This window comes from Malaclemys terrapin, chromosome 11 (genome assembly GCF_027887155.1).
Source record: "Malaclemys terrapin pileata isolate rMalTer1 chromosome 11, rMalTer1.hap1, whole genome shotgun sequence".
Taxonomy (NCBI): Eukaryota; Metazoa; Chordata; order Testudines; family Emydidae; genus Malaclemys; species Malaclemys terrapin.
This window is the reverse complement of record NC_071515.1, coordinates 69503275-69520578: the sequence shown is the minus strand read 5'-3', so window position 1 is coordinate 69520578 and position 17304 is coordinate 69503275. Positions and strand designations below refer to the sequence as shown.

The following is a 17304-nucleotide window of genomic DNA, read 5'->3' as shown; positions in this document are numbered from 1 at the left end:
CTATAGGAGTTAGGCACCTAAATACCTTTGAGGATCTAGGCCTAAGTTCTTTCCTCCCTGGTGCAGCTCCTACTGATTTATTCAGTAAACAATGTCCCTGGGGCATATGCTTGTCACATTACAGAAAAGTTAAACAAACAGGATTTTTACCAGGGACTGGTAATAGGATGGGGAGGCTTTTCGCTGAGTTACCAGTTGATTGGTGGTCTGTGTGAATAGTGCTGGACCCAGGCTCAGTCCAGTCCCCGGTGCCAACTACCGCTGGGGCTGAGCTGGGAGTGTTGGTGGACTCGGCAGAAACACCAAGGATCAGTAATTATTATTTATATAACGTTAAAACTTCACCAGGCGCTTTACACACGGTGGGGGGGGGGGGGGGGGATACCCACAAGCACCTGAGGGAGTGTTAGGAACACATGTCCCATTGAAAGCCAACGACTACTTGGGGGCCCGACTGCAGGGCCCCGCCTTTTACAGGCATTTGTGGCAACTTTTCTAATATCCATAACTTCATTAGCATCACAAATCGCTGACAACGTGAACTACCTCCCCACCCCCACAGAGCAATGGCGGCTCGCCAAGTCCCACCCCCACAGAGCAATGGCGGTCCCGTCTCACCCCCACAGAGCAATGGCGGCTCGCCAAGTCCCACCCCCACAGAGCAATGGGGGCCCAACCCCTTCTGAGCAACCGCGCCCTGGCGACCACCCCACATCACCAGAGAGCAACGGCAGCTCGACCACCTCCTCAGTCCTCACCCCGCCGCCGAGCACCGGTCGGCTGATTACGCAGAGTCACGTGCTATCCCCTCGCCCTGCCATTGATTGCGGCGGGGGCACGTCGACGGTTCCCACAATGCTTTGCGGCAGGCGGACGTGGTCCTGCTGCCGATGCCGCGGCTCCGGTGAGGCAGGTAGTTCGAAACGGTCTCCTACGCCTCGCAGAGCCGTTGCCTAGCAACAGACCTAGGCCCGCCTGACCACCCGGCCGTGCGGGCGGCGCGAAGGCGGCTCAGGTGGGAACTGGGGCCGGGAGAGGCAGGGATGGGGCGGGGCGCCCCTCCCCCACGGGCCCCGGGCGCAGGTAGGGGCAGGAACAGGGCTGGGTCTCCTCCTCCTCCTCCTCTGGGCACAAGTTGGGGGCACGGATCGGGATAGCGATGGGCCCTGCCCCCCACCTGCGCCTCCGGCCCCGGGGCGGGGGGGGGGGATAGGGATAACACTGGGCTGTTTCTCGAGGGCCGGGATAGGGATGGGTCCCGCTCCTGGTGCCCGGGTCCCAGACTGTGGGGGAGAGGGGATGTGGGGGCTAGTGCAATGGAGGAATTATTCCACCTGCCACTTGCCTCTCAGAGATAGGGAGGCATAACCCTGCCTATGACCTCTTCCCTGTAGTGTAAGGCTGCAGCAGGTGCCCTGGCACCTCCAGGCGCTGGGCGTGAGTACAAATGCTGCTCTGCAAAACAGCTGTGACCTCTGTTTCCTCCCCACTCCTGCCATGGACAGAGTGCCCCGTGTAACTTATCGGTGCAACACAGGTGTGTGTGTTGGATAGCTGCTGTAGCCAAAAGTTTTTTTTTTTTAGTGTGCCCCTATTGAGAAGGAGGCAGTTCAACACCCCCCCACCCCACCCCACCCCTGTGATGTGGGTTATCCATAACACCTCAAGATCAGGTTATCGTACTGCACTCTACATGGAGTTACACAATGACATTACCTGGAAATGGAAACTAGTGCTGAACTGCGTAGCCTGGTTATAAAGCATAATTTTATAACTGAAGCTCATTACAACATAGTTCCAGGATCTTCATTGGCTGTTAATAGACTTCTGCATGGAGACCCCGGCTTTGGTGCTAACCTTCAAAGCATAAGTGGTCTGAGCTCTTGTAACCTGGGAGATTGTTCTGTCCCCATTTGTATGATACTGGTGCAATCAGTTAAAGTGCTCAAACAAAAGCTTCCTTGTTACAAACCGAAGGAAGTTGGTGACAGGGCATTCTAGGGTTCCTTAACTTTAATATGCAGTTTTCCCCCACTCTCTTGGTCTGCCAGAAGCTAGATCGGGGTGGGCAAACTTTTTGGCCTGAGGGCCACATCTGGGTGGGGAAATTTCATGTAAGACCATGAATGTAGGGCGGGTGTGGGAGGGGGTGCGGAGTGCAGGAAGGGGCTCAGGGCAGGGGGTTGGGGGTGCAGGAGGGGTGTGGCAGGGGGCTCAGGGCAGAGGGTTGGGGTGCAGGAGGAGTGTGGCAGGGGGCTCAGGGCAAGGTGTTGGGGGTGCAGGAGGGGTGTGGGGGGTGGCAGGGGGCTCAGGGCAGAGGGTTGGGGTGCAGGAGGAGTGCGGCAGGGGGCTCCAGCCCTTCGCCGCTTACCTGGAGCGGCTCTAGGGTAGCAGCAGCGCAAAGCTTGGCTAAGGCAGGCTCCCTGCCTGCCTTGGCCCTGCGCCGCTCCCGGAAGCAGCTGGCACCATATCTCTGCAGCCCCTGGGGGGAACAGAGGGCTCTGCGTGCTGCCCTCACCTGCGGGTACCTCCCCTGAAACTCCCATTAGCCACGGTTCCCTGTTCCCGGCCGATGGGAGCTGCAGGGGGCAGTGCCTGTAGGCGAGGGCAGCGCATGGAGCCCTCTGCCCCACCAGAGGCTGTGGTGCCGGCCACTTTCGGGAGCGGCGCAGGGCTGGGAATCCTGCAGGCCGGATCCAAAGCCCTGATGGGGCTGGATCTGGCCTGCGGGCCGTAGTTTGCCCACCCCTGATCTAGAGCATGCAATGTAAAGCTTTTATACAGTTAAGAAAATAAACTAATAAATAGAAAATTGTGGAACAGTTAAGGTTGATACACATGACATGAGACAAACCCAGAAAAAGCAAAAAAATGAAACGTTAGCCTAATTTACTATACATAACAACAGGCACACACCTTACTATTCCCAAAAGAACTATACACCTTAACTCTGCCCTCTCAATCAGCCCTTCAGCAGGCAGCAGTCTATCAAATTATCCCATCCATTAGTTGTGGATGTTTAATGTAATAAGTTCATGTGTTGGGGATAATTTGAAAAATGAGGTGCTGGAAGTCTAGCATATGTTGGAGAGCAGAGACTACCCATTGCACCAGATCTACTCAGAATTCATCTCTGTTTGTTTTTGTGAAGCTAAGCAATGTGTTGTGTTTTTTTTTTTAAAGGTTGTACTGCCATGAATGACACTCATCAACAACCCAATTTCAAACAGTTTATATTAAAAATTTATGCAAAGGAGTCAAACAAATATTGCCTTGAAAATTCAGACTATAAAACTAACACTGTATCACATTTCACACTGAAAGGCCATCTTCACAGAGGGAAAAACAGGACTATATACCTCATATTAAGGCTCATTTCAGAACATAGCTCTGAATATGGAGTTGTAACCACGTACCTCCATATTAAAAACAATTACCAGTTTCCTCTTCTCAATAGAAGAAACTGGGATTAGGTCATGGACCCCACAGCCACATATTCCTAATTCCCAGGGGCCCTGCAATGGAAACAGCAGGCTTTAAAGTGTGTAAAGTACTTCTCACAAATTTACTTGTGGCACCTTAGAGACTAACAAATTTATTAGAGCATAAGCTTTCGTGGACTACAGCCCACTTCTTCGGATGCATATCTAAAGAAGTGGGCTGTAGTCCACGAAAGCTTATGTTCTAATAAATTTGTTAGTCTCTAAGGTGCCACAAGTACTCCTGTTCTTCTTTTTGCGGATACAGACTAACACGGCTGCTACTCTGAAACCTCTCACAAATTTGTGAAGTGTGGGAGACTCACTGTTATATTTGTAAGGAAAGTGAGGTCCCTTGAGTTTAGGATAGTCTGAGGTAGAGAGTATCTGGGAAAAAAATACTAAATATGTAAGGGATTGATTGCAGATTAATACCTAAACTTTTGGATGGATAGATAGAAATGACATTTAAAGATATTATTTATACAAATATTTCTTCATCACATTTTCCTATGTACACATATATACACATGCATAAAAAACTGCTTGCTGTAGAGAAATATTTAATATTTTTGGTTGGGTGAGTAAAATATTCCTTGTTTTTTAATTTCCATTATCCTGTTATAGGAAGGGTTAGTACATTGTTGTTTAGTGGTAAATTTTCATGACCGTTTTGCAGTGCTCAATTGCATACAGTTAGAATATGTATATTTATTAATTTCTCTACATTCATATACTCTTGTAGCCACAGTGTGTTTGGTAGTAGTGTTTTTGTTTGTCATTTATCTTAAAAACAAAAACAACTTTTTATACAGTCTTCTGACACTGTTCTTTGGAGACTGAGAAGAAAGAAATGTATTCATTGGATGGCTTAATAAGAAATATTTTACTAATGATATTAAAAAAGACTGTCTAAACAAAGTTTTGTTTTTCTGTCATTTCATAATGCATGGAAGACAGCTGGCAGGTTTCAGGGAGGTTTATCCTTTTTAAGAGGGACTAATTTGCCTTGATATAAATAGCTTTCATTTCATCTGAATCCCTATTTATCTAGGATTTATGAGAATATTTTATTTACAAATAAAATAAATATGTAAAATAGATAACTTAGATCTAGAAGAAGGATTTTATCCACTCTCAGTTCTGCTGTCTCTATTATTGATATTGGCTGTTCATATTCTTTGTCCTTAATTCTGGGAGTAAAACAATGATTGAATGGAAATTGGGTTCAGTATTTAATATATGGGCAATGGGAGAGTTTTGGAGAGATACATATAGCATTATGTAATCCTACCTACTTGATATTTTCGCACTCCCCCTTTTTCCCCATAAGAGATTAGGGATAAATGAAATTGCTGTGATTAATTTAATAAATGCTATCAGAGAGCTTTATTACAGTAGGTCATTTGTCCATCTTCCTGCCAATATAGGGCCGTTCTTGATAATATAATATTCAGCCTAGTTTTAAATGACTGAAGGGATGGGTCTTTGTCCTCTTCACTTTGGAAATCTGCATAGTCAAATAGAAATGGGTTTTAAATTCCATATTTTAATCATGCGATTAATCACACTGTTAATAATAGAATACCATTTATTTAAATATTTTTGGATGTTTTCTACATTTTCAAATATATTGATTTCAGTTACAACACAGAATACAAAGTCTGCAGTGCTCTCTTTATATTTATTTTTTATTACAAGTATTTGCACAGTTAAAAAACAAAAGAAATAATATTTTTAAATTCACCTAATACAAGTAATGTAGTGCAATCTCTTTATCATGAAAGTTGAATTTACAAATGTAGAATTATGTACAAAAGAACCTGCATTCAAAAATAAAACAATGTAAAATTTTAGAGCCTGCAAGTCCACTCAGTCCTACTTCTTGTTCAGCCAATCACTCATTTTCATTATCTAAGTCAGATGTCACTAGCAGAAGGTTGATTTTCTTTTTTGGTGGTTTGGGTTCTGTACTTTGTGCATCGGAGCATTGCTCTTTTGAGACTTCTGAAAGCATGCTCCACACCTCATCCCTCTGAGATTTTGGAAGGCTCTTCAGATTCTTAAATCTTGGGTTGAGTGCTGTAGCTATCTTTAGAAATTTCACATTGGTATCTTCTTTGCATTTTATCAAATTTGTAGCAAAAGCGTTCTTAAAATGAACATGTGCTGGGTCATCATCCGAGACTGCTATAACATGAAATGTATGGCAGAACACAGGTAAAACAGAGCAGGAGACATAGAATTCTCCCCCAAGGAGTTCAGTCACAAATGTAATTAACACTTTTTTTTTTTTTTTTTTTAACGAGTGTCATCAGCATGGAAGCATGTCCTTTGGAACGATGGCCGAAGCATGAGAGGCATATGAATCTTTAGCGCATCTGGCATGTAAATATCCAGTGCCATGCGAACGCCTGTTCTCACTTTCAGGTGACATAATTAAGAAGTGGGCAGCATTATCTCCTGTAACTGTAAACAAACCTGTTTCTCTTAGCGATTGGCTGAACAAGAAGTAGGACTGAAGAACAGGAGTACTTGTGGCACCTTAGAGACTAACAAATTTATTAGAGCATAAGCTTTCGTGGACTACAGCCCACTAACAAATTTATTAGAGCATAAGCTTTCGTGGACTACAGCCCACTTCTTATCCGAAGAAGTGGGCTGTAGTCCACGAAAGCTTATGCTCTAATAAATTTGTTAGTCTCTAAGGTGCCACAAGTACTCCTGTTCTTCTTTTTGCGGATACAGACTAACACGGCTGTTACTCTGAAAGTAGGACTGAGTGGACTTGTAGGCGCTAAAGTTTTACATTGTTTTGTTTTTGTGTGCAGTTATGTAAAAAAAAAAAAAACCCTACATTTGTAAGTTGCACTTTCATGATAGAGATTGCAGAACAGTATTTGTATAAGGTGAATTGAAAAACACTATTTCTTTTTTATCATTTTTACAGTGCAAATATTTGTAATCAAAGATAATAAAAAGTGAGCACTGTACACTTTGTATTCTGTGTTGTAATTGAAATCGATATATATGAAAATGTAGAAAAACATCCAAAATGTTTAATAAATTTCAATTGGTATTCTATTGCTTAACAGTGCGATTAATCGTGATTAATTTTTTTGATTTAATCGCATGAGTTAATTGATTAATCAACAACCCTAGTTTATACCCTTTAAATAATTATAAATTGTTGAAGCTAGACAAATTCATACTGGAAATAATGCATACATTTATGGCGGTGAGAGTAATTAACCATTGGAACAATTTACCAGGGGTCGTGGGAGATTGTCCATTATTGGCAGTTTTAAAATCAAGATTGGATGTTTTTCTGAAAGATGTGCTCTAAAAATTATTTTCGGGAAGTTCTATGGCCTGTGTTTTACAGGAGGTCAGACAAATGAGCAAATAAGTAATTTTACTTTTAGAGAACCACATAATGCTTGTCTTGCTAAACTTTTGATCATTTTGATATATCTACTGTAACTTAAAGGTTTGACCATTTTAAATATTTATCTATCTTTTAATTCTTGACAAAGGTTGCATGGGTGTGTTTTAAAATGTCTGCTGTGATTTGCCATCTTTTGTGCAGGAATATTTTAATCTCCTTTTGTTATATTGTTTTGTACATGCAGACCAAGCATACCACAAAATATATAATTGTTGGGGAAAGTTGAGAGCAGCATTGCATCAGGGCCAAAAAGTAAAATTTTAGTTTGAATAGGAATCACTCGACGTTACATTTATTTTATTCTTCCCCATCCCTGCCTCCAAGGTTAGATCCCATGTATCTTAAAATAATTATACTTTGTCCTTTTATGGTAGGTCATTCATGGTTTTCACATGCTTTACAAACATTATTTATTTTAAACTTCTCAATATTTGTGTAAGGTGGATATTGCTATACACATTTTACAGATCAATGAACTCAGACCCAAATAAGAGAGAAAGGGTTTCATGGTTAAGACACTGGACTGTGACTCAGGAGACCTGGGTTTTATTTTTGGTTCTGCCACATGTTTCCTATGTTACTTTGGTTAAGTCAAGTCGGTCTCCATTCAGCAAGATATTTAAACTTGTGCCTAACTTAAAGCATATGCATAGTCCCACTGAATTCAGTAGAACTATTAACATGCTGATAGTTAGGCACGTGTTTAATTTTTTTCTTGGTCCTGGCCTTAATCTCTCTGTATCTCAATTCCCCATCTATAAAATAGGAATAATAAAACTCCTTTGTCTGTCTTGCCTATGTAGACGTTAAGCTCTTCGGGCAAGATCTTCTTTTGATCAGTGAGACAAAGATGATGTAGTATGTATGGCGCCTAGCACTATGATCTTGATCTCAATTGGTGCCTCTCGGCACTACTGTAAAACAAATAATAAATAAAAAAAATAGCAGGGCCTCAATCTCAGAGTCTCTAAGTGCTGTGGTAATACAAATTGTGTACATACTAATAAGAGAAGTTAAAAGTCTGATTCTGTGACCTGTTTGTGAGTCAGAAAGACAGGTAGGGACTACTCAATAGGACTTCTTGTGTGAGCTTAGGTTCGAGACTAAGCCCTTTGTGACTTGCCGTGTATTAAGGCTGAACCAGGCATACAACCCGTCAGCCTTGACTGAGAGTTACCTTACCTGCCCACCAGATAGTAATGGTTCTGGCTGCATATTCAATTTTTGTTTATTTGTTTTAATTTTGTCTGATCTGCATTTCTGAATATGTTTGTTTTGTTTTAGGCTTTCACTAAATCTGTTGGCAATGTCTATGATCTTATCTGCCTCAGTGGTCCGTGTTAGAGATGGGCTCCCGCTATCTGCCTCTACAGATTATGAGCAAAGCATGGGAGTGCAGCAATGTAGAAAATATTTTAAAACACTCTCGAAGAAGCTTGCTCAGCTTCCTGATAGATGTATGCTGAAAGCTGGCCAGTATAATATAAAGTAAGAATTTCTTTTTTTATCCTTGTAACATTCCTGAGTGGTGGTTAGTTAACAGTTGCAATGTAGAGGTAATGAATTAAATTAAGAATAACTATCAACAATTATTTTTGTATTTGGAAATTGAAAGTTAAGACACGTTTGACTTTAAAGACATTTATATTCTGGTGGAAATCCTAGTTTGATGTAACCTGCATTGTTATAAATATTTAAATTATTGACCTACTAGAGTCTTGCAAGATTAAGCATTTTCAAGATTTATTCCATTATCCTATTGGTTTCAAGATAGTGTGTGGCATTAAAAGCCCCAGGAGCTCAGGAGACTTGTGATTAGTCCTTGGATATTTTTTGTTATGGTTCAAGGAAATTATGATTTATTTTCTTTGTCTGATCTGAATTATCAAAATATAAACTGAATGTAAAATTACTACCTTTTCAAATCGTAAGTCTGTATATAAAAATGTGTTATAGAATTGGGGCCAGATTGTTACAGATATGTACGTGGCTAACTCATTGAAATCAGTAGGAGTCAGTGGTCTAGATACTTTTAAAAATCTGGGCTATAGAGCCTAACCTGCATGCCTTGTTCACCTAAAATTACTATTGACTTCAGTGGGAGCATTGCATATGTAAGGAATACAGGATTTGCACCCTTACCTTAATTTGTAACGCCAATAGCAAATGTTCCTTTGGATAGGGACCATGTTTTCCTACATCTGTAAAGCGCCTGGCTCAGTAGAGCCTCCGTCCTGATTGGAGTATGCTAGCTGCCTCCATAATCTAAATAATAACAATATGCAATATATATATGGCGGAAATATTCCATGATTAAATGTGCACTGTTGAGATAAACATCTGATCATTAACAGCCTAGTTTATTAATAAACAGTTATTTGGTAAACACCAAAATCTAATTTAATTTTCATCTTTTATGTACTTTACTCAGCTTGGACAGTGAAACTAAAGTTTCCCTTATGGGGAACATTAACGCATTGCATTAACACATTGCTATTGCATTTCTTTCCAGTACTTAAGGTAACTCTTTACGTCGCCTGAACCCTCTATCTTTTCCATCTCTCCCCAATTTTTTAAGTTGTACTCATATTTTTAAAAGTCTTGAAAATATTTATTAAAAGTTTTTATAAAAGCATTTTACCATTAAAAAAAAAAATTAGAAATGTTTATGTGGCTGCTTAATGGTAGCTATTGTATTCTAATAACTTCTGTGGCTCATTGATGTAACTGTTTAATGTTATAACTATCACAACATATGAGTAAAGGGTTAGCCTCTCAGTTTATTTTAAAAACAACCCCACTAATTATCCTCTTCCCCCCGCCCCCAAATTTGTGCTTTTACCTTTGTTTTGCCACTCATTGTAGCTGTGCTTCAGACAACACAAAAAGAACAGTTTTCACAAAACAAATATTCACAGTGGCTGATATTTTTATCTCTGTGAATTAAGATAAATGCAAGCAATGAAACCTAAGCTATGATTGTTAAGGTAGAGCAAATATCGATTCTGTGTGTGTAAATGCAAATGAAAAAGTCAATATTTCCTCTCAGAAGTTAATGATCATTGCTTTAACTAATTATGCAAAAAATATAGCACTGTAGCTTTGACTTTATTAATAAACTTCAGTAGTAAATCTTAATACATCTATAATTTCTTTGACAACTGATAAACTAAAAAGAAACTTTAAAGAACTGGACATCACGTGTAATCAAAGATTTTATATATTTACCATCTATTAGTAAGACTCTGTGTTTAAAATCTTGATATATATAATGATTAGGTTGATTATTTTAAGCTGTATATGACAGATACTTCAACTAATTTTGAAACTTGTGTTTCATGAACCAATAATCGAATACAACAATTTGTTAACATCTAAGTGAAATATGTATAGATATATACCAAATGTTTAATTGGAAGGGGGGGAAGATTTTCCTGTCTCTGGTCATCTTCATCTCCATCTCTGGATACTGATGAAACATCCTTTCTATGGAAGACTTTAATACCCTCACTTATAAAAAATAATTCTGAAGAGCATTTTTTTGCCTTTGGAATGCACCAGATGGCATGTTCTGCATTTATTCTAAATGTGCCATTCCCTGGAGAGGATACCCACGTGTGTGTCCCCCCCCCAGCCCTCCCGCCTAAGGATTTTATCAAAATCTCCCTCTCTTCCACACGTTAGTCCATTGCAACACACTATACACTTTTATATGTATAACATAGCTTCTCATTCATTAATACAATTCTGTTTAAAATAAAGACATTATCTAAAAGTAAATTTTCCCTAAAACAATCTCTGGCTTTCTCAATAAATATTAATGTCTTCATTACCCCATAGACGTTTTTTGCTTCTCTGTTTATGGCATATGGAACCAGTCTTGCAAAGCTGTAAGTTACATGGACTTAATTTTGAAATTTTAAAACCATTTTTTAAATTATAGTTTTATTAGCTCTCTGGGAGTGAGCTACATGATGCTGTGCACTGAAAATTACCCCAGTGTTCTGGCTTTCTGCTTCCTGGATGAGCTTCAGAAAGAGTTCATCACCACGTACAATATGATGAGGACAAATACTGCCATCCGGCCATACTGTTTCATAGAGTTTGGTAAGGATCTGACTGTTTACTACTACAATAACTCTTTCAATCCTAATTCAAATTCAACTAACTATTTTAAAGAACGTACAACTTAAAACATAGTTAGCTTTAGGGTGATTTAGGGCCTAATCCAGCTCCCATTAAAGTCAATAGAAAGTTTCCCATAGTCTTTGGTGGGAGTTGAATCAGTCTGTTAGAGCCTGATGCAAAATCCTTTGGAAATCTTTCCATTAACTTCAGTAAGTTTTAGATCAGGTTCTGCGTAAACAAATATGGATGAGTTTAACTTCTGCCAGTTAGTAATATGTTGAGATGTTTGACATTATACCCGTATCAAAATATTGAACCTATAAAGACATTGAGCTTGGTAAGCCATTTCCAAACTAAAAAATCCCAGTTATATGTTTGCTCTTCACTGTGTAATAGTTATTTGTTCAATGCAAAGAAAGGAAGTGAAGATTTTGATTTGCTTTATGCATTGAATTTTCTGTGATTCAAGCTTCAAATACCTACTACATGTGGCGTTACTTGTAGCATCTCTTGTGGTTTCTGCTGATATCTGCAGTGGCTTAAAAATTATACCTTCATTTGGAGGTAAAAGAAACTAGTTTTATGTATTCTAACAAAATACATTTTAGACAGAGTAAAAGGAATACAAGGTGCAGAAAAATGTAGTACCTACTAAATTCATTCAGTTTTCCAATGCAGCTGATCTAGTCTGTTTTTTAAAGGTGTCCTTTAGAATAACCACTGTTTGCTTTCTTTCCTTTCTCCATCTTTCAATGTGTTTTCCTAGCTGTTAGTTAAGAGAGTAATTTCGTTATATTGGTGTGTTTACTGCTGAGGAGAGAAGATATAATGAAAGTATTCAGCCCTAATATTTTGCAATTTAAGTCACATGAATTAAGTGTATTTATATCTGAAAAAAGAATTATTTTATTTTTATAAGAATATTTGCTAAATTGAGAGAGAAGCTAAAACTAGTGAAATAAATCCATTATATTAGCAGTGCTTTCAGTATCATGCTGTGGCAAGTCATTAGTTTATTCACAGTCGTTAAGTAATTAGATTTCTAGAGCTTAATTTTTTTATACTGCAGAATTAATTAGTCCTTGATATATTAGTCATAAAACAGAAATAGTATTAGAATGTTCCAAGATAAATGTAAGAATTTCAAATAATAAATTTAAATTTGTATTTTAGAAATATATGACCCATAAAGCCTCACTCTGGAATGATTTAATTAACAAATGTCTATAGGGATATTTTTTTTTACTTTTACACAGATAATTTTATTCAAAGGACCAAGCAGAGATATAATAACCCACGGTCTCTGTCGACCAAGATAAATCTTGCTGACATGCAGACAGAAATCAAGCTGAGACCACCTTATCAAATTTCCATGTCTGAACTTGGTTCAACTAATGGATTTGCACACTTATCTGCTGCAGAATTTAAGGGTACTGGTAAGATATCTACTGGTGAGTTTGGTACCTTAATTACTATTATCTTATGTGAACCAGATACAGAGCCATATGTTTACTTTGCTTTTTTTTTTTTAATCAAAATGAAATATGGAAAATAATGCCAAACCTGGTACTTTGTTAGTTGCTAGTCTGTATAAAGAACAATTGCCATGACCTAGGATGTGTGTCCTTGTTTAGCAGGTGTGGCTTCAGTTAATTACTCTTCCCCTGCAGCTTCCATAGAGGGCAATTACTGATAGACTGGTTTCTAAATGAAAATATACAAGTGAAGGTAGACATTTAAATATGCATATTTTTTTATAAGACTCATAAATCAGTTAGTGATTTCTTTATAATGGGATCTGAAGGCATCATGAAAGCATTGTATTACTGTCGGCATGTCATGACTACTGGACTCAGTGGGAAGAGCACCACATAGGGCAGGTCCTTGACATTCAAATTCAAAGTAATTATCCTGTTTAAATTCAGTACTCTTTAAAAAAATGTTTGTACCTAGTACATCACATCAGTAATAGCATATTTTCATTTATTTTTGTCATGCCAGTTCTTTTTTAAGTCTTGAATTTTTTCATGTATATCATGAAAAGAATAAATTTTATAGGGTAACTTTTTTAAAGCATATATGATAACTAATGCATTGGTGAGTTTGGATATTAGAGTAGTATATACTGACATATGATTCTAGACTTTATCTTGTGATATTAAAAACACTTTCAAGCAGTTAAGCTCCAAATTTGGGTATTTTCCAGCAGAATAGACGAATGAAAACAAGAACACAAAAACATTGTACTAATGCATGGATTCTACAAATGAAACTGACTAGAGAAAGTGAAACAAAATAGTCTAGTTTCAATCTTCAAGTTCAGTGAAGTGAAAAAATAGAATAAATGATGAAAACTTAATTTAAATGTTAAACATTTTTCATTTAAAAAAATCTTTGGTCCTGATGCTCACCCACATGGGCAGACTCTGTCAGGGCCGCCCAGAGGATTCAGGGGGCCTGGGGTTATCTGCGGTGGGGGGGCCCCTGCCGCCAAAGACCCGGCACTTCAGCGGCGGGTCCCGGAGTGGAAGGACCCCCCGCTGCCGAATTGCCGCCGAAGACCCGGAACGGAAGACACTCCGGGCGCCCAGGCCCCACGAGAGTTTTCCGGGGCCCCCGGAGCAAGTGAAGGACCCCGTTCCAGGGGTCCCGAAAAACTCTTGGGGGGACCCCTGCGGGGCCCGGCGCCTGGGGCAAATTGCCCCACTTGCCGCCCCCCCCTCCCCCCCCCCCCCCCCCCCCGGGACGGCCCTGGACTCTGTACCAAACAGTTCATCTTGCAGGATTAGGGCCTGAATTAATGACACAAATGTGAACTCTTATTAAAGTACTGTAAAATAAGTGATCAGCTAAAATTTGTACACTTTTGCAAATATTAAGTCACTTTAACTATTATGCTAGTAATTCTTTTTCAGTGATTACCTTAAACACTTCAGTTTCTTCTATTTCTACTATAGGTTTTCTCTCTACAGATGTTAAAATGCTGTTTTAGTTGAAAAAGGTACATTGCTAGGTGTTTGTTCAGTGTCCACCACAGTGGGGTTCTGATCCTAATTGAGACTTTTAGGAGCTATCAGAGTGCAAATAATTTATAGTTATAATGATTATAACGTTGATATTGGGGGGAAAAAAATCTAACTACTGCAACAACAAAGGAGAATGTGTAATCAGGTTCAAATTATTTAGGACAGTGGTACCTCTCAAGTTATGCCATATACCTATGCTAAATCATCCAGGGCATTCTTAATATTGTTGGTGACTGATGGAGAAATGTGGAAAACATTTTTAGTACCACTTCTGCTTGTGTATATATGTACTATACATCTTTATTATAATTCTATGGACATTCTATGGACTCCTTTTATCGCTTCTGACACTTGCACCTTTCTTCAGAGTTAGTCTCCTGCTATTTATTTAACAGCCTGATGTAATCCTGTGTCTGTGGCAAAGGTTATGGTGTCACAAGTGGAAGCAAATAAACTCAATAAAAATCCTCTGGATGGAGTTTATGGTTAAAAGGAAAAATACTGAACGTCTATGGCAGAGGCAGAATTATTTCTAAATAGATTATTTTTAAAAAGTGTTTTCAGGAAGCATTAGATGCTTATTTATGACACTATTAGAATGAAAGATCCTCTGAGAACACAGTAGCTTAAATTCAAATGCAGTAAGGCACCTTTCTTTCTCTTTTCCATTCTTCCTTTCTTTTTTCTTTATCATGTTATCACAAGTTAAAGATTTTCTTTTTTAAACTTTAAATCAGAAGTCAGCGTTCCCTTGCTGGTTTTTGCTTGACCTGATTGTTTCAGAAGTATTGCTTCCTGACATTTCTCAATTTTCCTGTCCTATTTTCATTTAATTAGTTTGTCCTTCCTCTCTATTTTGCATATTTTTCTCTTCTCTTCTTCCTTTCTGAATTTGCCTGGTTGCAGACTCTCCCTCTCAAGGCCTATACATCCAGGGAAGATCACACTCTGTTTTTTCTCCCAATATTTAAGTTTTAGCTGCCTTTTGCTCCTGATAGAAAGGACCATTGGATACTACAGTGTTTGGAGTGTAATTTTTCCTTTAATACAAGTCTTTTATCTTAGAGCAGTTCCAGAATTTCACAGGTCAGCTGCTTGCTCAAATATAAGCTTGCAACCATCTCCCAGAGTAACGACTTGCTTAAAAAATCTTTGCTGTCTGTCTGATACCTATGCAGCAAGTCAGACTTCCCCATTTCTCTTCTGTTCCAAGGATAACTTTTCCAAATGTGACCTTCCTTGCTCAAAGTCCCATAATTCTTTTGCTTTCCCATTCAGATATGAGTTTTGTGGTGGGTGAGTTACATGTCTTAAACCACTTCAGCTAGTAAGTGGTGCTAAATAGACACACAGGCCAAATTCTGTTTTGTTACACGAGTGTAACTTGAGAGCAGTATTTGACCCATTAACTGTAGCTGTAATGGTAAAGCATTTGGCATTACTAGAATGGATACAGCTATTGGGCATATGTCTGATGCTGAACAATATTTAGAGTCTAGGCTTATGAAAATGTTGTTCAAATGATTGAAAATTGGAATCCTTTCTTTAGAGAACAACTGTTCTGTATAATGAATAAATTAAAGCTATTTTTTAATGTAGGGACTGGACCGGCTTCTCCGGCGGTGATTTAAAGGGCCCAGAGCTCCAGCCACTGAAGGGAGCCCCCAGGCTCTTTAAATCACCTCCGGAGCCCTGCCGCCGCTACCCCAGCCCTAGCCTGAGCCCTGCTGCCCCAGGGTAGCAGCGGCAGGGCTTCCGCAGTGATTTAAAGGGCCCGGAGCTCCGTGGTGGCCGGAGCCCCGGGCCCTTTAATTCGCCCCTGAGCCCCGGGCTCCCAGCCGCTTCTGCAGCTGGTAGCTCCAGAGTGATTTAAAGGCCCTGGGACTCCCAGCCACAGCTGGAGCCCCAGGGCCTTTAAATCTTGAAAGGCCCCGCCTCTTCCGGTTGAGGCCCCGCCTCTTCCAATTGAGACCACGCCCCGCTCAGGACTCCGGCGTACTGATAAGTCCTTTAAGTTACTTTCACCCCTGGGTATGCAGCATGCAAACTCCTGATAGTATTTTGCTTTAAAGATAATTTCAGGTTTCATCATGCTTTAGAAATGTGGTGATAACAGACTGTTAATTTGTTGTATACATTTGTCCGGTTAGGGCAGATTTTAAATATTTTTAAAGCTTTTTTTCAAATCTCAGTTTCTAAAGTTAAGGTACCATTAACTTTCCTACTTTTAAAATAAGGAATTCCAGTAGAACTGGTACAGTCTCTCAAATCAGTGGAACTAAAAGAGGTACTCGCTGTATAAATTAGTAAAAATAGTACATTGAGGTTTACATATAATAAGGTAAACAGCAATAAAACGTACTACATATCTAGCAGAAGGCCAGGTTACACTTCTTGGAGCTCCCTTAAGCCACTAAAAAGTTGAGTGCTTGATATTTCAATCACAATATTCCATTACGTTTTTTAAAATGGCAGCTGGGGAGGGACAGCAGGAGAAATGTGAATAAATTTAAAGTCATTCTTTACAGGGAATGTACAAGTTCTGACATCAGAATTTGTATGTTTTTTGATCCCGGGCCTATACTAAAAACTCACTAATTTAGTGATTATCTGCTGTCTCCTCTTAAGAGTTTATAAACTCCACAGGCTGATGGACCTAGTGGCTCTAGTACAGCTTGTCTTTTACTCTGCCATCTTTAACTGACATTCTAAATTCTGTTGTTTATGCATTTATTTGCTGTCTGGTGCTTAGCTCTTTTGATAATAGAATGTGTAATCCCTTGAGGAGCTTAATAGCTTTAGCAATGGTGTAGATTGTCCTTAATTAGAGTGCCTGAAAATTGTTTTAAAGAAAAAACAGAGAAAGGTTCTAACACTCATGCACAAAATTGCTGATTTTTGCTGACAAAACTGTTTACTTTTCCAGAATAAGACGTTCCTCATTTTTGTGTTATCAAAATGTAAAATTCCTGATTGGAATATATGGGGAAAATGTGGGTGTGGCTTTCCTCCCTCTACTCATAAAACTGAACAAGAGCTGAACTAATTTTACCCAACAGCTTAAATAAATGCAATTTGGCTGAGACTAAAATTTCAGCCAAAAAAAAAAAAAGTTTGAAAAAAGTTATAAGTAACTGAAGAAGTTAGAATGGAAATTGGCATCCAACCTTAACTTTAGTAGTTGCCACATCTAATGTGTCTTGTGGTTAGAATAAAAATAAGT

General features: G+C 39.3%; 1 protein-coding gene across 5 annotated transcripts in view; it reads left to right on the top strand.

Annotated features, from left to right (window-relative positions):
* Positions 1 to 857: 857 nt before the first annotated feature.
* SEC22A (SEC22 homolog A, vesicle trafficking protein) overlaps positions 858 to 17304 on the top strand; it is a 34577-nt gene continuing 18130 nt past the window's right edge. Inside the window, exons 1-4 of one of the 5 annotated variants that reach the window (XM_054043695.1) lie at positions 858 to 1015; positions 8212 to 8415; positions 10871 to 11034; positions 12312 to 12506. In XM_054043695.1, coding sequence (XP_053899670.1) covers positions 8234 to 8415; positions 10871 to 11034; positions 12312 to 12506 — 541 coding nt within the window. In that variant the 5' untranslated portion in view covers positions 858 to 1015; positions 8212 to 8233. Of the gene's footprint in view, positions 1016 to 1064; positions 1084 to 3701; positions 5910 to 8211; positions 8416 to 10870; positions 11035 to 12311; positions 12507 to 17304 lie in introns of those variants that run through there. The other 4 variants (XM_054043696.1, XM_054043697.1, XM_054043698.1 and 1 more) reach the window with 4 other exon arrangements.